The sequence below is a fragment of the Entelurus aequoreus genome, linkage group LG11, assembly GCF_033978785.1.
Source record: "Entelurus aequoreus isolate RoL-2023_Sb linkage group LG11, RoL_Eaeq_v1.1, whole genome shotgun sequence".
NCBI lineage: Eukaryota > Metazoa > Chordata > Actinopteri > Syngnathiformes > Syngnathidae > Entelurus > Entelurus aequoreus.
In genome coordinates this window covers 4709512-4732056 of record NC_084741.1, presented here as the reverse complement: position 1 = coordinate 4732056, position 22545 = coordinate 4709512, and the positions used below count along the sequence as shown (strand labels likewise).

Here is a 22545-nt window from a genome sequence, read left to right as displayed (position 1 = left end):
CGGCATTTTGAGAGCTGCCTGCAGCTAGTGTATCCCTCTGAAAATCTCGGCACAACTCGGCTGTTCTTGTTGTCGGTTTACCCATGACCCATGCTTCCAAAATGGCTGCGCACTTGTTGTGTATACCGATTAGTATTACAAAGGGGTGGAAAGTTACCGGAAACTTTCTGGAAATTTACCACGGGAAGTTAAGCTCGGGAAGTTTGGAAATTTTTACCATTTTTTGATTATTCTAAGTTGGACGCCGTCCATCTTATTCTGTAAAATAAGATGAGAAGCTTTTAAATAGATATAAATAGTCAGCTAAACAATTGGAGTAGTCTTTAAAAATATTTCACTGATGGACAAATTAATAGAAATAGGCTAGATGAATAAATGAACAGTCAATCAGTATGCTAAATCAAACTATAAGCTACATTCTTGTATGACAACAGAATGGCTAGCAGAGCAGAAGGCAGAGGAAACTACACCTTTTGATTTAGTATTTCTAGCTAGAGATATTGGCCCCAAAATCATTGAACAAGTACAGGAACAGCTAGCTAGCTTGAGTGGAAGTCTGCTAGAGTAGTCTACAGTCATACAGTAACAAGCAATTACACCTCTATTCAACTTAAATACCATAGATCAAATATATTTACCCCAGTAATATCATCTACACTTACCTGACTGGATGAAGTCCTTGGGCTCAAATACTAGTGTGGCCTCAATGGCCCTGCTGTAGTGTGTAGCATGCTAGGAATTATGTGATGGAGGAATGCACAGTGCAGGGTTGAAATACAACTGAATTTGCATTAAATCAGGTTGTTTTAGCTAATAATCATGCTGCAAGATCTAGCATGTTGCATTCAATGTTTATTCCCATTAATTCCCGTTAATTCCCTTATATTCCCGTTAATTCCCATGGAAAGTTTCCAACTTTGAATATTCCCGGAATTTTGCAACCCTAATACAGATGTCTTATACAGTTGAAAATGAAAGAAAAAAAGTCACTGTGTTTTTATCAATTTATTCGACGAAACAGTTACGTTACAATTGTCCAAAGAAAAGTCAAGGGCAGTTGCCGAGGTTAAATTCCAGCCCTGATTTATTATATTTATCTTATACGGCTTCTTCCCTGGCATGGTAGTTTTTGAGTAATCTTGCAAACTAACAAAAACAAATAGTGATGAACAGATGGGTTGTCAATGAATGTGTTTAGGATGTTCAAATCATGACCTCAAATGTCAACATGTGAAGCAACCTTCTTGTCATGAATGTGTGGTTGCAACATCCATATATTTTCAATGAGCCGCTGGCCCTTTTATGATTGTTGCACCCTGATGTGAGCATGTAGCCTTACCCGGTTCATGTTACTGACTGTGTGTGTGTGTGCTTGTCATGCTTGAGTTGGTACAGTACCAGCTGGAAATGTGCTACAGCTATGTACAGTAAATAAATCGAGGAAAGACCTTCTCACTATAGCAGTGTTTTTCAACCTTTTCTGAGCCGAGGCACATTTTTTTTCATTGAATAAATGCGGAGGCACACCACCAGCAGAAAACGTTTAAAAAATTTAACTCTGCACCCGATATTGACAGTAAAAAGTAGTTCTCGCAATTGTTGGATACAAATTCAAACCATAACCAAGCATGCATCACTATAGCTCTTGTCTCAAAGTAGGTGTACTGTCACCACCTGTCACATCACACCCTGACTTATTTGAAGTTCTTTTCTGTTTTCCTGTGTGTAGTGTTGTAGTTCTTGTCTTGCGCTCCTATTTTGTTGCTGATTGTCATGTCATGTACAGATGTACTTTGTGGACGCTGTCTGCTCCACGCGCTGTAAGTCTTTGCTGTCGTCCAGCATTCTGTTTTTGTTTACTTTTGCAGCCAGTTCAGTTTTAGTTTGGTTTTGCATAGCCATCCCTAAGCTTCAATGCCTTTTCTTAGGGGCACTCACCTTTTTTTTATTTTTGGTTTAAGCATTTTATACCTTTTTTTACCTGCACCCTGCCTCCCGCTGTCGTCTGCATATTGTGATCACGACAAATCATATTCCTGACGTCTACAAAGCAATTAGCTACCTTCTGCCACCTACTGATATGGAAGAGTATTACACGGTTACTCTGCCGAGCTCTTGACAGCACTGACAATAATTACTGCAGTGTTTCCCACACATTCATTTATTTGTGGCGGCCCGCCACGAAAGAATTACGTCCGCCACAAATACAAAAAAATAATAATAGTAATTTAAAAAAAATTTTTTTTTAATTTTATTTTATTATTTTATTTATTTTTTTGTCCTCTCCAGCTTCTCAGGCAAATCATATAGTTGATGTAGATGCCCATATAGGCTGTTCAGATTTACTTTACAAAAGAGAAGTGTAGGATACTTCTCTTCTTGCCTTATTTGTATTTGACTTTATTAAATGTATTTATATTAGAAACACAACATGTGTATATAACAAAGGGTGCGAAGTCTGCAGGCAGTAGGAAACACATGGTTAAGTGTAGCGAGTAAAACTGATGGCAGTCTAAAGTTCAAGATTTTTGGAGCTCTTTGTTCAGTGGATCAGATGTTTGATGAAGCTCTGTGTCTATCTACCACCACTACTGTTTTCTGTTTATTTGTTACTGACTGTGGCAGGACATCTCTGCCTCTGTTTCACTTTATGTTGCTGGTAAATAATATGGTTGTAGTAGTAGGCTAAAGTTAAATTATTTAGTATGCACTAATTAAAGGGGCAGAGCTTTATGAGACATTTTAGCTTTTATATTTTATAAGATATATTTTTTGTAAGAACCACAATTAATAAATATATTTCAGTGAATAACTTATTGTTCAAATCTGTATATAAATATGTACATAAATTGTTGTAATTAAATTGTAAAATGGATGGATGGATGGACGTTTAAAACAAAACTGTTATTATTAATTAGTAAGTATACATTTTTTTAGCCTTTTTAGAGAAAATCATATCATTGTAGTAAATTATGCAATTTACTTGATGATGTCATGGTGACCATGGCCATAGCCACGCCCCCACCGCCACAGGTATCTTGGCAGTTTATGGGAAACACTGTTACTGGTTTGCAAATAATATTTTTAACCCAATTAGGTGAAATGACAATTTCCCACGGCACACCACGTAATATCTGTCAGGTTCAAACACTGATGACATCTATTAAACAAAACAACAGGCAAATAATTAAACAGAGACAGAATTCAATTTGGACTCAATTGAGGAGAGTCGCCTGTACACTGTACCTTTGCACAGTATCTCAGCACACTCTGGCGAAAGATTGTACTCCTCTTTTATTTGACTTTCTCCGCCCACATGACCACAGCTGCTTCCAGAGGGAAGTGGGTCGTAAACAGCGTTGCCTTTGGTTACAGATCAGTTCAAAAGACAAGGTCGTAAACACTTCACAGAAAAGGTCGTAAACACCTTCATCTTGCTTCCCCCCTACACAGTGGAGTTTTACGAGCCTTACTCTTGGTAGGTTCCAAAGACAGCTTTTGCACTCAAATGTAACACAAAGTTTTTGTGATAATTTAGAAACAATTATTCTAGCAATATCTCACGGTACACTAGTGGTTGAAAAACACTGCACTATGGGACTGCCGCTGTTTGAAGTCTTCCTCTGTTTTGCCGTCCACTGGCTGACGTCGCCAGGATTGTGTTTGTGTGTGTTTGGCTTGTCTGCACTCGGGTTTTGCTCGAGTGCACGGGACTAATGGAGTTTTGAGTCGGGATATCAATAACGGTCTACGTCTGTATGGGATGTGTGTGTCAAGGATATCATCAATGTGGACACATTGGTCGATTATGTGCTCTCATTCTTCTTTGATTCCTTCATTTAGTTTGGTTAGCCTTAAGCAACTCTGCTGCCAAGACGCAGACAAGCTCAGCTACGTCCGTGGCACATAATCAAAGCGAGGCGAGCTAATGTGCTAACGCAAACGTCGAGTAAAGCAAGCCGCGGCAGGCTAGATATTATCCGTTTGGGTTGAACGGCAGGGACTCGGGTGTGTGGACAAGCGGTCGGACCTGCTGTCAAAACAAATAGAAGCTTAGGTTTCAGGGAGTGTTGCTATTGCTGCAGCAATTGGTTGGGGCGGCTGTGTTAATCCAACAAAATGTATATGTGACACCTCAAATGTCATTTATTATGAGAGGATTAGTCACTATTTTTGCACAAATAAGTGCAAAAAAGGTTATTTTAATTACTTGGTACTCTACCCAATTTGAATTGGTTTGAAAAAGGGAGGAAAGTGAGCATTGAAATGTTTTTCTGTTCAGTTCTGGCGTCTCTACAGGATGTAAATACTTTTGGATAGTAGCTTTTTTGCATCCGTCTGTCTATGGCTGACAAATAGAAGTCATTGACATTCCTTTAAAAAGAGTAAGGGATGGTGTCAGCGGTGTGTCACACTCTTCATTGCCTTTTCAGAACCTTTAGCTGCACAAGCAGGGCTGTTTCAAAGCATGAAGGCTGACAACATTGACTGCTTTAGAGTAAGTCACACTGATTGTGCAAAGGAAGACGATTGTGCAGCATCATTTTTAAAGTACCAGTATAATGGAAAAACAGGTTGACTTTATATTCAATCAATGTTTACTTATATAGCCCTAAATCACGATTGTCTCAAAGGGCTGCACAAGCCACAACGACATCCTGGGCTTAGATCCCACATCAGGGCAAGAAAAAACTCAACCCAATGGGATGACAATGAGAAACCCATCTCACTGTCCCCTTAAAGGCCTACTGAAAGCCACTACTAGCGACCACGCAGTCTGATAGTTTATATATCAATGATGAAATCTTAACATTGCAACACATGCCAATACGGCCGGGTTAACTTATAAAGTGACATTTTAAAATTCCCTGGAAATATCCGGCTGAAACATCGCGGTATGATGACGTATGCGTGTGACGAAGTCCGAGTAACGGAAGTTATGGTACCCCGTAGAATCCTATACAAAAAGCTCTGTTTTCATTTCATAATTCCACAGTATTCTGGACATCTTTTGCAATTTTTTTAATGAACAATGAAGGCTGCAAAGAAGACAGTTGTAGGTGGGATCAGTGTATTAGCAGCGGACTACAGCAACACAACCAGGAGGACTTTGTTGGAGCGCTAGCCGCGCTAGCCGCGCTAGCCGCACTAGCCGCGCTAGCCGCGCTAGCCGCCGACTTCACCTTGACTTCCTACGTCTCCGGGCCGCCAAACGCATCGGGTGAAGTCCTTCGTCCTTCTGCCGATCGCTGGAACGCAGGTGAGCACGGGTGTTGATGAGCAAATGAGGGCTGGCTGGCGTAGGTGGAGAGCTAATGTTTTTAGCATAGCTCTGTGCAGTCTGGTTGCTTCAATGGCGTTGTTAGCACAGCATTGTTAACCTTCGCCAGCCTGGAAAGCATTAACCGTGTATTTACATGTCCACGGTTTAATAGTATTGTTGATTTTCTATCTATACTTCCCGTCAGGGGTTTATTTCTTTTGTTTCTATATGCAGTTAAAGCAAGATGCTATCACGTTAGCTCGTAGCTAAAGCATTTCGCCGATGTATTGTCGTGGAGATAAAAGGCACTGAATGTCTATTTCGCGTTCTCGACTCTCATTTTCAAGAGGATATAGTATCCCAGGTGGTTTAAAATACAAATCTGTGATCTACAATAGAAAAAGGAGAGTGTGGAATCCAATGAGCCAGCTTGTACCTAAGTTACGGTCAGAGCGAAAAAAGATACGTCCATCACTGCCTCTCAAGTCATTCACTGTAACGTTCCTCATCTACGAATCTTTCATCCTCGCTCAAATTAATGGGGTAATCATCACTTTCTCGGTCCGAATCTCTCTCGCTCCATTGTAAACAATGGGGAATTGTGAGGAATACTAGCTCCTGTGACGTCACGCTACTTCCGGTACAGGCAAGGCTTTTTTTTATCAGCGAGCAAAAGTTGCGAACTTTATCGTCGATTTTCTCTACTAAATCCTTTCAGCAAAAATATGGCAATATCGCAAAATGATCAAGTATGACACATAGAATGGATCTGCTATTCCCGTTTAAATAAAAACAAATCATTTCAGTAGGCCTTTAAACCAGGCCTGGGCATTTATTTTGACTCGGAGGCCACATTTAGAGAAAAAAATGTGTCTAGGGGCCGGTATATCTATTTTTAGGAACACTAATACAAAACCTCATAATAATGTCTGATTGAATGCTAAAAACGTTATGACAGACCACCTTAAAAAACATAATGGAATTTTATTTTTTTCTATGAACCATAAAACACTGAATATTGACAAAATATGAATGTCACACCCCCTTTCGATCGACATATTTTACAATCAAGTGAAACGCAACAAACAGTGAAATATGAACACGAAGGGTACAAAATAAACCCACCTACAATCTGATATATCTGATATATCACTAAGCTTTAGAACTTTGTTGTAAAAATCTCCTTCCGCGTCTGTGGAAACGCTTCCCGGCCACACTGCTTGGTGCCTCGTCTGAGATGCTGTGACCTAGATAGCCATAGTAACTAATTAGATTACCATAGTAACTGGTATATCAGCCATAAGCGCAGATTCCAACCATTGAAATACTTTGTATAGTTCAAGACTTACGATCATTAGAAAACATCACTGCACATCATACACTTTCCATCTTAAAGATCTAAAAAAATGATTTGGGAATGTCCGGCGGGCCAGATTGAAAAGCTTAACGGGCCGCATGTGGGCCCCCGGGCCTTAATTTGCCCTGGTCTGCCTTAAACTGTCCACCAAACCTTTGCAATATAGACTCAATTTCCCTCTTTAAATCAAGACTCAAAACACACCTATTCCTGACTGCTTATTCACTGTAAATTGTATCTATCTTTGTTGTTGTTGTTGTTGTTTTTATCAACAAGATTTTATTGTTTTGTTTTTGTAGGGTGTCCTCGAGTGCAGAGAAAGGCACCTTATAAGTAAAGTGTATTATTATTATCATTATTATTGAATGATAAACAGAACATTTCTATCAAATTCGCATATTTCCAGTATGACTGATCTAATAACACGGTCAGAGTGCAGAGTCGTTACTACAGTGACGTAGAATCCACAGAACTTGCAGAGATATTCGCAGCGGAATATTCCACCTGGTTGACTCAATTTGTAGGATTTTTTTAGATACTAGTATTTTGCGGGTTATAAATACAATTGGATATGGTTTGATGTATACAGTGAAACACAATTAAGCATATAATTTAGGGCTTGGCGATATGGCCTTTTATTAATATGTGGATATGTTTAGTCCATGTCACGATACACCATATATATGTGGATATGTTTAGTCCATGTCACGATACACCATATATATGTGGATATGTTTAGTCCATGTCACGATACACCATATATATGTGGATATGTTTAGTCCTTGTCACGATACACCATATATATGTGGATATGTTTAGGCCATGTCACGATACACCATATATATGTGGATATGTTTAGTCCATGTCACGATACACCATATATATGTGGATATGTTTAGTCCATGTCACGATACACCATATATATGTGGATATGTTTAGGCCATGTCACGATACACCATATATATGTGGATATGTTTAGTCCATGTCACGATACACCATATATATGTGGATATGTTTAGTCCATGTCACGATACACCATATATATGTGGATATGTTTAGTCCATGTCACGATACACCATATATATGTGGATATGTTTAGGCCATGTCACGATACACCATATATATGTGGATATGTTTAGTCCATGTCACGATACACCATATATATGTGGATATGTTTAGTCCATGTCACGATACACCATATATATGTGGATATGTTTAGTCCTTGTCACGATACACCATATATATGTGGATATGTTTAGTCCATGTCACGATACACCATATATATGTGGATATGTTTAGTCCATGTCACGATACACCATATATATGTGGATATGTTTAGTCCATGTCACGATACACCATATATATGTGGATATGTTTAGTCCATGTCACGATACACCATATATATGTGGATATGTTTAGTCCATGTCACGATACACCATATATATGTGGATATGTTTAGGCCATGTCACGATACACCATATATATGTGGATATGTTTAGGCCATGTCATGATACACCATATATATGTGGATATGTTTAGTCCATGTCACGATACACCATATATATGTGGATATGTTTAGTCCATGTCACGATACACCATATATATGTGGATATGTTTAGTCCATGTCACGATACACCATATATATGTGGATATGTTTAGTCCATGTCACGATACACCATATATATGTGGATATTTTGCCTTAGCCTTGAATGAACACTTGATGCATATAATCACAGCAGTATGATGATTCTATGTGTCTACATTAAAACATTATTCTTCATACTGCATTAATATATGCTACTTTTAAACTTTCATGCAGAGGGAAATCACAACTAAAAGTGTATTTATTAAACCGTTATTAAGCAAAAACTGGCACAAACATTCATGTCATTTCCAAAACAGAAAGTGCAAGATTGTCTGAGACATTTTAAAACAAGCTATTTGTGCACTTTTGTGCATGATGTCACTAAGATGACATATCAAAATTAAAGTGCACTTTTTGTACAGAACGCCACTACAATAGTTGAAAACAAATAAAGTGCACTTTTGTGCATGATGTCACACAAGATATTTCAATAAGTGTCAAATGAAAATGAGCTGCATAATAGGAAATCAAATAGTGTATGTCCTTCACTATGTGGTAGGTTCATGCAGACGTTATCTCCTTCTGTTTTGACTATTTGTTTCATACGGTGTTGATGTGGAAATGGTTGCTTGGGCAGTTTGTTGGTGTGGCACCGAACGGAGACGTTGACATGCGGAGTTTCAAACACTCTTCATTCTCTAGCGGGTGATTTTTGTAATGATGCTGCAAATTAGCAGCGGTGCTACTTTTTGTAGCAACGCTTTTGCCACATACTTGACATATTACGGTTGTCTGTTCAACATCTTCCCGCTTGACGCCAAACCACCGCCAGACGATGGACCCCCTGCTGTTTTTCTTGGGAATTCATTTTTCTTCCTTCATTTGTTACCAGATTGACACCTTCTCTCTCTCGTATTACCACTCACACCGCACCGCTAGCATCACAGCTAACGTTAGCCATGCCGCTACCTGTCTGCTAGGCGAGGGCGTATGACGTTGCACGCGCGACAGTATGTGACGTATGAAAGAAGGTGCGCTTGTTTTATGTGTCTGTGAGAAGGAGAGACATGAAAGAGTGAGAAATGTAGTGTAATGCCCGCAGCTAAAAACAACTGCATGAGAACGTATACTCCAATATCACCATATAGTCATTTTCTATATCGCACTGAGACAAACCCGCAATATATCCAGTATATTCCATATATCGCCCAGGCCTAATATAAAGTAAACTTGTTTTTCCACTCTACTGGTACTTTAAACGGCATTACAAAGCATTACATTTGATGTCCAGAGGCAATAAAAAGAGTATTACAATTGTAGGCCTGGACCAATAGTCAGTAAGTTAAATGAAAATGAACTCAATAACTTTGCCGTCATCGATAAATTGCTATGTCTCTTTTTTTTTTTTTGTCTCTGGCTTTCAAACAAAGACTGCCTCTTGTCAGTCATCAACAATCTTTGTCATGGCATGCGTGGGCAGGACCTACTTGCAGTTTTCTTCCGCATGTTTCCTGTGTGCAGTAGTAGTAAACAATGTCATCTGACGCTATACTCACTTTCATTTTGGAGCTGGAACTAATTTGAAAAGAACAGTCACGGTTAATATGCACATTGCTTCGAAAGGGTAGGAGAAAAGGTTCGCCAACGTGGGCTGCGTGACCCCAGAAATGATGTCGTAACAAGCTGACCAATCAGAGCTCTTTTTTTCCCCTAACTTTATTCAAACCAGATTTCAACAATCAGAACATACAAGTAAACATGTCACTATACATTTTTTTCAAAATATGTACATAGAAAAGTCTATCATTTTTTAAACAGTAATTAAGAAATAAATAAAAAAAACTACCATAAGTACACTGCAAAAAGTCAGTGTACACAAACAAGAAAAAAAAAAAAAAAGAGGGATATTTTATTTGAACTAAGCAAAATGATCTGCCAATAGAACAAGAAAATTCGGCTTGTCAAGACTTTCCAAAACAAGTCAAATTAGCTATCCTCAATGAACCCAAAAATAGCTTAAAATAAGTATATTCTCACTAATAACAAGTGCACTTTTCTTGGTAGAAAAGAAGAGACCTTTTTGCTCATTATGTTGAAAAATAATCTTAAAGTAAGTAAATGCTAGTGCCTTTATCTTGACATAATGATATGCGCTCGGCATCATGATTTTTTCTTTCATGCTTGAAGTAAGAAATTATGACTTTAAAAAAGTAGTTTTATACTTGTGAGTGTTGATGACACAGCTTTGCAACAGTTGATATTCTAGTTTCCAGCATGTTTTACTCAATATACACTACTGTTCAAAAGTTTGGGGTCACCCAAACAATTTTGTGCAATAGCCTTCATGTCTAAGAACAAGAATAGACTGTCGAGTTTCAGATGAACGTTCTCTTTTTCTGGCCATTTTGAGCGTTTAATTGACCCCACAAATGTGATGCTCCAGAAACTCAATCTGCTCAAAGGAAGGTCAGTTTTGTAGCTTCTGTAACGAGCTCAACTGTTTTCAGATGTGTGAACATGATTGCACAAGGGTTTTCTAATCATCAATTAGCCTTCTGAGCCAATGAACAAACACATTGTACCATTAGAACACTGGAGTGATAGTTGCTGGAAATGGGCCTCTATACACCTACGTAGATATTGCACCAAAAACCAGACATTTGCAGCTAGAATAGTCATTTACCACATTAGCAATGTATAGAGTGTATTTCTTTAAAGTTAAGACTAGTTTAAAGTTACCGTAATTTCCGGACTATAAGCCGCTACTTTTCCCCCTCGTTCTGGTCCCTGCGGCTTATACAAGGGTGCGGCTTATACAAGGGTGCGGCTTATTTACGGCCTGTTCTTCTCCGACACCGACGAAGAGGATTTCGGTGGTTTTAGTACGCAGGAGGAAGACGATGACACAATGATTAAAGACTGACTTTTCATATACCGGTAGGCTGGTTATTTTGATAACGTACAGGCGAGCACTTTGTATTACTTTGCACCGTTGTATTATTTGTACTCTGCACGAATGCTGTTCGCCATGTCAACGATGTGAAAGTTTGATTGAATGACTGAAAGATTTATTGTTAATAAATGGGACGCTTTGCGTTCCCAAACAGTCATCTCTGTCCCGACAATCCCCTCCGTGGTAGCAGGAACCCCTATATACTACGCTAATTACACATCAAAACCCTGCGGCTTATAGTCGGGTGCGGCTTATATATGGAGCAATCTGTATTTTCCCCTAAATTTAGCTGGTGCGGCTTATAGTCAGGTGCGGCTTATAGTCCGGAAATTACGGTATCTTCATTGAAAAGTACAGTGCTTTTCCTTCAAAAATAAGGACCTTTCAATGTGACCCCAAACTTTTGAACGCTAGTGTGTATTTTGTTGTTTTCTTACTGTACCGAAAATGAACCGAACCGTGACCTCTAAACCGAGGTACGTACCGAACCGACATTTTTGTGTACCGTTACACCCGTATATGAGATTGTGTGATGTATTATGCTGTAAGTGTGTTCATGTTCCAAATAAACTAAAGAAAGAATCTTTATTGTGATTTTGTTTTTAGGTTTCCACCTGGTTCCTCGCCTGCCCGGCATCGTGCCTGAAAGCTGCCTGCTGATCGTGGTGGGCCTGCTCGTCGGGGGGCTTATAAAGGTGGCCGGACGGGAGGTCCCACCCGTGCTGGACTCCAACCTGTTCTTCTTCTGCCTGCTCCCGCCCATCATCCTGGATGCCGGCTACTTCCTGCCCATCCGGCCCTTCATGGAGAACCTGGGCACCATCCTCATGTTCGCCGTGGTGGGGACCCTGTGGAACTCCTTCTTCATCGGCGGCCTGCTGTACGCCGTGTGCCAAATCCAGCCCAACAATCCCTCGGACCTGCACACGCTGGAGCTCCTGCCTTGCTTGCTCTTTGGATCCATCGTGTCAGCTGTGGACCCGGTCGCCGTGCTGGCCGTTTTTGAGGAGATCCACATCAACGAACTGTTGCACATTTTGGTGTTTGGGGAATCGCTGCTCAACGACGCTGTCACTGTGGTGAGCAACGCGAAACACGCCCCGCTGTATGTATCCAAGTGGACATTTGACGTATCGCATCTGCTCTTGTCCTCGAGGTCTTGTACCACCTTTTCGAGGAGTACTCGGGCGTGGGCACGGTGACCGTGACGGACGGCGTGCTGGGCATCATCTCCTTCCTGGTGGTGGCGCTGGGCGGCATCTTGGTGGGGGCCATCTACGGCGTCCTGGCCGCCTTCACCTCGCGCTTCACCTCCCACACGCGTGTCATCGAGCCACTCTTCGTCTTTGTGTACAGCTACATGGCATACCTGTCGGCCGAGATGTTCCACCTGTCGGGCATCATGGCGTAAGTTCGGGAGCAGAAGTCCACATCACTGTTTTGATGACCTTTGTCCACAGTTGACACAGTGAATAGTTGAACAGAAAATGCAAACAAAAGGGCAAAATTACACAAAAAGCTTTTTGTTAAAGGGGAACTGCACTTTTTTTTATTTGCCTATCTTTTACTATCATTATGAAAGACATGAAGACGGATATATATATTTTTAATGCATTCTAACTCGTGAATAAAAGTTTGTAGGGGTGTAACGGTACACAAAAATTTCGGTTCAGTGCGTACCTCGGTTTAGAGGTCACGGTTCGGTCATTTTCGGTACAGTAAGAAAACAACAAAATATACATTTTTTGGTTATTTATTTACCAAATTTGTAAACAATGGCTTTATCCTTTTAACATTGGGAACACTATAATAATTCTGCCCACGTTAATCAACATTAAACTGCCTCAAGTTGTTGCTCAGATTAAATAAAAGGACAAAAATGTTCTTCTACATATAAAAAGTGCAACATTAAACAGTTTCAAGTCAACTCATCATGCTTCATTTATTACAGCATTTGGGAAGCCTGTAGTTGATTTTTATTATGTAAATGTTATATTTTTATCAACATGTGATAGCAGGGACCCTGCCATTCAAAACTAGGCTGCTGCATTACTAATGATTAATGTAACTATAGCTGAACAAATAGTACAATAGCAATAGAGCAGGGGTCACCAACGCGGTGCCCGCGGGCACCAGGTAGCCCGTAAGGACCAGATGAGTAGCCCGCTGACCTGTTCTAAAAATAGCTCAAATAGCAGCACTTACCAGTGAGCTGCCTCGATTTTTTAAATTTTTTTTATTTACTAGCAAGCTGGTCTCGCTTTGCCTGACATTTTTAATTCTAAGAGAGACAAAACTCAAATAGAATTTGAAAATCCAAGAAAATATTTTAAAGACTTGGTCTTCACTTGTTTAAATAAATTCTTTTTTTTTTTTACTTCTTATAACTTTCAGAAAGACAATTTTAGAGAAAAAATACAACCTTAAAAATGATTTTAGGATTTTTAAACATATATACCTTTTTACCTTTTAAATTCCTTCCTCTTCTTTCCTGACAATTTAAATCAATGTTCAAGTAAATTAATTGTTTTCATTGTAAAGAATAATAAATACATTTTAATTTAATTCTTCATTTTAGCTTCTGTTTTTTCGACGAAGAATATTTGTGAAATATTTCTTCAAACTTATTATGATTAAAATTTAAAAAAAATATTCTGGCAAATCTAGAAAATCTGTAGAATCAAATTTAAATCTTATTTTAAAGTCTTTTGACTTTCTTTTAAAATTTTTGTTCTGGAAAATCTAGAAGAAATAATGATTTGTCTTTGTTAGAAATATAGCTTAGTCCAATTTGTTATATATTCTAACAAAGTGCAGATTGGATTTTAACCTATTTAAAACATGTCATCCAAATTCTAAAATTAATCTTAATCAGGAAAAATGACTAATGATGTTCCATAAATTATTTTTTTTATTATTTCAAAAATATTCGAATTAGCTAGTTTTTCTCTTCTTTTTTTCGGTTGAATTTTGAATTTTAAAGAGTCGAAATTGAAGATAAACTATGTTTCAAAATTTAATTGTCATTTTTTTCGTGTTTTCTCCTTTTTTAAACCGTTCAATTAAGTGTAAATATCATTAATTATTAATAATAATATAGAGTTAAAGGTAAATTGAGCAAATTGGCTATTTCTGGCAATTTATTTAAGTGTGTATCAAACTGGTAGCCCTTCGCATTAATCAGTACCCAAGAAGTAGCTCTTGCTTTCAATAGAGACTATTCATCCCTGAACACCATGAAGTTCATGTAGGCTTAATGATGCACTTACATTATTATATCAACTATCAGAGACAGAAACTCTTCTTTTAACATATTGTCCTTTTTTGCTGCTTCAACACAGCTCAATCAACACAGAAAAAGGTCAAGTGAAATAACAGACAGACAGGGCTTTGCTGTCCGTCACACACACACACACACACACACACCGCAAAATGAGCTAACGTTACGCTAAATGCGAATTAGCCTTCACCTCAAGCCAGGACTGCGAGCGAGCTGAGCTGCCTTTTATATTTCTAGAAGGTCAACGGGCTCACAGTGATGTTACTAGTAGTTGACTGGGAGGTGTTTATTATCATTTGGGGAGAGTCCGCAGCCTGATGATTACCTGCTAAACGCTAAGCACTGACTACATGCGCTCTGAATACGCACTGCTGATTGGCTGTTACCGCTCTGTTTGTAACCAATCAGATGGTTGTGTAGGTGGGACAATGCTGGGTGCTGTGTAGAGTACTGACAGAGACAGAGGCAGAAGGAAGCAGAGGCGGCTACTTAATATTTTCGTGTGGAAACTTGTTCGGTACACCTCCGAACCGAACCGAAACCCCCATACTGAAACGGTTCAATACAAATACACGTACCGTTACACCCCTAAAAGTTTGCTTACAGCGGAGCCCAACGGAGATCCTCCATTCTGGAAATCTCATGTAAAAAATAAAATAAAAACTCAACTCAGCTCTATTCCGCTCATAAAAGTCAATAAAAGAACATCCAAAAAAGTGCCAACAATACTCCATTTATATTTTGTGACTTGAATATTAACCAAGTCTTAGTGATATTGTTATTATAAGCGCTAAGTCTTAGTGATATTGTTATTATAAGCGCTAAGTCTTAGTGATATTGTTATTATAAGCTCTAAGTCTTAGTGATATTGTTATTATAAGCGCTAAGTCTTAGTGATATTGTAATTATAAGCTCTAAGTCTTAGTGATATTGTTATTATAAGTGCTAAGTCTTAGTGATATTGTTATTATAAGCTCTTAGTCTTAGTGATATTGTTATTATAAGCGCTAAGTCTTAGTGATATTATTATTATAAGCGCTAAATCTTAGTGATATTGTTATTATAAGTGCTAAGTCTTAGTGATATTTTTAATATAAGCTCTAAGTCTTAGTGATATTGTTGTTATAAGCTCTAAGTCTTAGTGATATTGTTAATATAAGCTCTAAGTCTTAGTGATATTGTTATTATAAGCTCTTAGTCTTAGTGATATTGTTATTATAAGCTCTTAGTCTTAGTGATATTGTTATTATAAGCGCTAAGTCTTAGTGATATTGTTAATATAAGCTCTAAGTCTTAGTGATATTGTTGTTATAAGCTCTAAGTCTTAGTGATATTGTTAATATAAGCTCTAAGTCTTAGTGATATTGTTATTATAAGCTCTTAGTCTTAGTGATATTGTTATTATAAGCTCTTAGTCTTAGTGATATTGTTATTATAAGCGCTAAGTCTTAGTGATATTATTATAAGCGCTAAATCTTAGTGATATTGTTATTATAAGCGCTAAGTCTTAGTGATATTGTTATTATAAGCTCTAAGTCTTAGTGATATTGTTATTATAAGCTCTAAGTCTTAGTGATATTGTTATTATAAGCGCTAAGTCTTAGTGATTTTATTATTATAAGCGCTAAATCTTAGTGATATTGTTATTATAAGCGCTAAATCTTAGTGATATTGTTATTATAAGCTCTAAGTCTTAGTGATATTGTTATTATAAGCTCTTAGTCTTAGTGATATTGTTATTATAAGCTCTTAGTCTTAGTGATATTGTTATTATAAGCTCTAAGTCTTAGTGATATTGTTATTATAAGCGCTAAGTCTTAGTGATTGTATTATTATAAGCGCTAAATATTAGTGACATTGTTATTATAAGCGCTAAGTCTTAGTGATATTGTTATTATAAGCGCTAAGTCTTAGTGATATTGTTATTATAAGCTCTAAGTCTTAGTGATATTGTTATTATAAGCTCTAAGTCTTAGTGATATTGTTATTATAAGCGCTAAGTCTTAGTGATATTGTTATTATAAGCTCTTAGTCTTAGTGATATTTTTAATATAAGCTCTAAGTCTTAGTGATATTGTTATTATAAGCTCTAAGTCTTAGTGATATTGTTATTATAAGCTCTTAGTCTTAGTGATATTTTTAAAATAAGCTCTAAGTCTTAGTGATATTGTTAATATAAGCTCTAAGTCTTAGTGATATTGTTATTATAAGCTCTTAGTGATATTGTTATTATAAGCTCTTAGTCTTAGTGATATTATTATTATAAGCGCTAAATCTTAGTGATATTGTTATTATAAGCTCTAAGTCTTAGTGATATTGTTATTATAAGCTATAAGTCTTAGTGATATTGTTATTATAAGCTCTTAGTCTTAGTAATATTTTTAATATAAGCTCTTTGTCTTAGTGATATTGTTATTATAAGCGCTAAGTCTTAGTGATATTATTATTATAAGCGCTAAATCTTAGTGATATTGTTATTATAAGCGCTAAGTCTTAGTGATATTTTTAATATAAGCTCTAAGTCTTAGTGATATTGTTATTATAAGCTCTAAGTCTTAGTGATATTGTTATTATAAGCGCTAAGTCTTAGTGATATTATTATTATAAGCGCTAAATCTTAGTGATATTGTTATTATAAGCGCTAAGTCTTAGTGATATTTTTAATATAAGCTCTAAGTCTTAGTGATATTGTTATTATAAGCTCTAAGTCTTAGTGATATTGTTAATATAAGCTCTAAGTCTTAGTGATATTGTTATTTTAAGCTCTTAGTCTTAGTGATATTGTTATTATAAGCTCTTAGTCTTAGTGATATTGTTATTATAAGCGCTAAGTCTTAGTGATATTGTTATAAGCTCTTAGTCTTAGTGATATTGTTATTATAAGCGCTAAGTCTTAGTGATATTGTTATTATAAGCTCTAAGTCTTAGTGATATTGTTATTATAAGCTCTAAGTCTTAGTGATATTGTTATTATAAGCTCTTAGTCTTAGTGATATTGTTATTATAAGCTCTTAGTCTTAATGATATTGTTATTATAAGCTCTTAGTCTTAGTGATATTGTTATTATAAGCGCTAAGTCTTAGTGATATTATTATTATAAGCGCTAAATCTTAGTGATATTGTTATTATAAGCGCTAAGTCTTAGTGATATTTTTAATATAAGCTCTAAGTCTTAGTGATATTTTTAATATAAGCTCTAAGTCTTAGTGATATTGTTATTATAAGCTCTTAGTCTTAGTGATATTGTTAATATAAGCTCTAAGTCTTAGTGATATTGTTATTATAAGCGCTAAGTCTTAGTGATATTGTTATTATAAGCGCTAAGTCTTAGTGATATTGTTATTATAAGCGCTAAGTCTTAGTGATATTGTTATTATAAGCGTTAAGTCTTAGTGATATTGTTGTTATAAGCGCTAACGCAGACAAACTATTTATGGCGGCGACGTGATCACGAGCTTGTTGACATCGACTGATCAGCTGCTTCCTTGTTTCCTTGTCGTCAAACCTTATTCCAGATCATAAAATGGGTAGTAGAAGGACGAGGATGTGATCTGACAACTTGGTGCACTCTGACAGACAATTTAGACCCGGGAATAGCGAGAACGACGCGAAAAGACGCTTGGTTCCGCCCGTCTTTTCTTCGTGAGGATTATGAGTAATTCTTCATCTAAATGGGAATATATGAACATCCTAGCAATCGGCATCCTAATGACCGCAGACCTAGTACAGTAAGTGATGTTTTATTATGTTTGTTGGCGCTCATAAAGCAGAAATCAGTGATGAACTTGAAAAAAAAAAAAAGGCATAAGTCCGGATGCGTTTTTGGAATTAATGTTCAAAATGAGCAAAATATGTAAATATGAAATGTTATTATAAATGTGCCTACATTACATAAATACCTACATCCTCCTTAATGGAGGTGTTTGAATGTTTTTAAGGGCTTTTTAGGCAGAATAGAGCGGCCCCTACAGGCTCCATTGTAAGCAGACTCTTGATGGCAGTTTTGTACTATTTAGAATTAGAATTTAAAAAAAAAAACATCCGTCGTCATGTAATGACTATTAATAATGACACAATGATTGTGAACAATAGGCAAAATTCCCCAAAAAGAGCAGTTCAATGTTAACGTTAAATGTCAGTGTAATGTTAGCACTGTAGCTAACATAGCTGTGCTAGCCTTGCTCACATGTGTTGCAGTACATTGAGCGACATTACATCACATGTCAACATTTTGCAATGGAGCTTCCTGGAGCTTATGGTATTATAGTTGCTCTTTCGGTCAGGAACAAATATCAGTGGAAGCTAACTAGAACCACATAATAATAAACAGTTCTCTACCCTTTTTGCTGTGGATCCTATCATAGACTTAGACAAACTTTAATGATCCACAAGGGAAAATGTTCCACACAGTAGCTCAGTTTCAAAGGATGGAAAGTGTAAGGATGGAAAGGACAATGCAGGTATAAAATAGACTAAAAATGTACCGTAGTAGCAATATAAAATATAACATATATAGGTAATATTTACATAATATATGTACAGTATATGATATATATTATATTATATGTTTATATCATATATAGCAGTGTTTTTCAACCTTTTTTGAGCCAAGGCACATTTTTTGCGTTGAAAAAATGCGGAGGCACACCACCAGCAGAAATCATCAAAAAACAAAACTCAGTTGACAGTAAAAAGTCGCAATTGTTGGATATGACTTTAAAGCATAACCAAGCATGCATCAATATAGCTCTTGTCTCAAAGTAGGTGTACTGTCACCACCTGTCACATCACACCCTGACTTATTTTCAGTTTTTTGATGTTTTCCTGTGTGTAGTGTTTTACTTTTTGTCTTGCGCTCCTATTTTGGTGTCTTTTTCTCTTTTTTTTTGGTATTTTACTGTAGCAGTTTCATGTCTTCCTTTGAGCGATAATTACTGCATCTACTTTGTTTTAGCAATTAAGAATATTTCAGTTGTTTTTATCCTTCTTTGTGGGGACATTGTTGATTGTCATGTCATGTTCGGATGTACAATGTGCCGTCTTTGCTCGACAGTAAGTCTTTGCTGTCGTCCAGCATTCTGTTTTTGTTTACTTTGTTGCCAGTTCAGTTTTAATCTCGTTCCGCATAGCCTTCCCTAAGCTCCAATGCCTTTTCTTAGGGGCACTCACCTTTTGTTTATTTTTGGTTTAAGCATTAGACACCTTTTTACCTTCACCCTGCCTCCCGCTGTTTCCGACATCTACAAAGCAATTAGCTACCTGCTGCCACCTACTGATATGGAAGAGTATTACACGGTTACTCTGCCGAGCTCTAGACAGCACCGACACTCAACAACAACACATCATTTGCGGACTATAATTACTGGTTTGAAAAACATATTTTAAACCCAAAAAACGTATTTCCTTGAATAGCCGCAGGGGCGCTAATTAATTTAAAACCTCTTCTCACTCCTGCGCTTACCAAAAGCATGCGGGATGGGCAAGCATGCGCTAATTATTTTAAAACCTCTTCTCACTCCGGCGCTTACCTTATCATGAAAAGCACATTTAATTAAAAAAACGTTATTATGGTCTTACCTTTACTTATAAATGATGTCCATCTGCAGCTGCTTCTGATCAAAGGCAGTCTTCCTTATCTTTCTTCAGTTTTAAAAGTCTCTGGAGATATTCCTTTAATTATTACCTCCTGCTTCGATTGAAAGTCCAGTTTAGAAAACGGTTTTATTTTAGATATGTAATCCTCCATGGTAAAAGTGCAAGCAAACGATCGCGGCTCATGCATGCTGCTTGTTGTCTTCTTCTGCAGCACCGGTCTTCTGCAGTACTGGTAGTCGCAAGAAGGATCACTAGCGCCCTCTACCACCAGGAGGCGGGAGTCATTTAATGACTCATATTTGACCCGGCGGAAGTGCCAAGCATGCGCTAATTATTTTGCGAAACGAGTTTGACCCGGCTGTAATTCTAGGCAGGCGAATACTATATTCCCGGCGGCAATTCAAGGAAATACGGTAGGTGAAATTAGATCATCTTCCACGGCACACCAGACTGTATCTCACTGCACACTAGTTGAAAAACACTGATGTATACAATATAAAACAATTACCATGTAGAATATGTAACAGCTGCAGCAGTAGATCCAGCAGAAAATAGACATTATAAACAAAGAGAAGTAGAAGTATCAGACAGCGCAGGTGTCCAGTAAGTAGGATGTCTGGCCCCTCAGCACATACATGGTGCCCTTCATGTCCTCTCATACCCAGCTGCTTCTGAGACGTCTCTCCTGTATCAAACCTGCGTCTTTGAGTTGATGTCATGCACCTAATGTGACCTTGCCTCTGCCAGGAAACATCCATTCCGGCCAGTCCCGCTGGACCGTAACTCAAACGAGCTAAGATCGTTGTATATGGAATAAATTAATCCCTTTAACTGACGGTGAATTTATATGCTTCCTAACGTTCTCTTGAGGTGTGGTTTATCAGCACTCTACCAGTATCAATCCTCTGTCTATTTAAGGCTTCAGGATTTAGTGAGAAGGCAGCCAGGAGGGGATGATATACACTTGGTGTCAAGGCCGACTGATGCTTTGCTTCAAGGGCAATTGTTTGCAGTGTTTCTGTTCCCGCACACCATATCATAACCCCGGTTTGCTCCCCGTATCTGTGTTTGACCTGCAACAACGTATCAACGTAAACTCCGCGCTTCCTTCCCCAGCTAAGCCAGCGCCGGTATTAACACAGAGGCAGGACGGCGAGCAGCTGCAGAGGGCTTAAAGGGGGAACCTTTGATGCTGTTCATTTATTTTTGGCTGCCTGCTTTTGACAGGGAGGCATTGCGCCGACGTAGAATGGAACAGAGAAGTGGTTAAGAATGAGGACACAACGGTGTGGCGTGCTTGCGTAAGCACCGTGGAACCGGAGAAGGGTAACTGGAGCCCACATTTATTGGCTGACGTGGCCCTTGTTGACTACAAGTGTGTCGTACTATAGTCGTTTGAGCCGCATCAGTCAACCCCTTTACGCACTTCTACTCAAGTACACACTAATAGCGCTACAATGAAAATAGCAAGGTTCCTTGTCAACTTTAGTGCAGTGTTTTTCAACCTTTTTTGAGCCAAGGCACATTTTTTGCTTTGAAAAAATGCGGAGGCACACCACTAGCAGAAATCATTAAAAAACGAAACTCAGTTGACAGTAAAAAGTCGTTGTCGCAATTGTTGGATATGACTTTAAAGCATAACCAAGCATGCATCACTATAGCTCTTGTCTCAAAGTAGGTGTACTGTCACCACCTGTCACATCACACCCTGACTTATTTGGACTTTTTTGCTGTTTTCCTGTGTGTAGTGTTTTACTTCTTGTAGGGCTGGGCAATATGGCCTCTTATTAATATGTGGATATGTTTAGTCCATGTCACGATACACCTTATATATGTGGATATGTTTAGGCCATGTCACGATACACCATATATATGTGGATATGTTTAGTCCATGTCACGATACACCATATATATGTGGATATGTTTAGTCCATGTCACGATACACCATATATATGTGGATATGTTTAGTCCATGTCACGATACACCATATATATGTGGATATGTTTAGTCCATGTCACGATACACCATATATATGTGGATATGTTTAGTCCATGTCACGGTACACCATATATATGTGGATATGTTTAGTCCATGTCACGATACACCATATATATGTGGATATGTTTAGTCCATGTCACGATACACCATATATATGTGGATATGTTTAGTCCATGTCACGATACACCATATATATGTGGATATGTTTAGTCCATGTCACGATACACCATATATATGTGGATATGTTTAGGCCATGTCACGATACACCATATATATGTGGATATGTTTAGTCCATGTCACGATACACCATATATATGTGGATATGTTTAGTCCATGTCACGATACACCATATATATGTGGATATGTTTAGGGCCTAAACATATCCACATATATATGGTGTATCGCATATATATGTGGATATGTTTAGGCCATGTCACGATACACCATATATATGTGGATATGTTTAGTCCATGTCACGATACACCATATATATGTGGATATGTTTAGTTCATGT

General features: G+C 37.8%; 1 protein-coding gene across 3 annotated transcripts in view; it reads left to right on the top strand.

Moving 5' to 3' along the window:
- The window catches only part of slc9a1a (solute carrier family 9 member A1a), a 126373-nt gene that overhangs the window by 48569 nt on the left and 55259 nt on the right, over nucleotides 1–22545 (top strand). For all 3 annotated transcript variants that reach the window (XM_062062307.1, XM_062062308.1, XM_062062306.1), the window contains exons 2-3: nucleotides 11765–12237; nucleotides 12315–12565. In XM_062062307.1, coding sequence (XP_061918291.1) covers nucleotides 11765–12237; nucleotides 12315–12565 — 724 coding nt within the window. The remainder of the gene's footprint in view (nucleotides 1–11764; nucleotides 12238–12314; nucleotides 12566–22545) is intronic.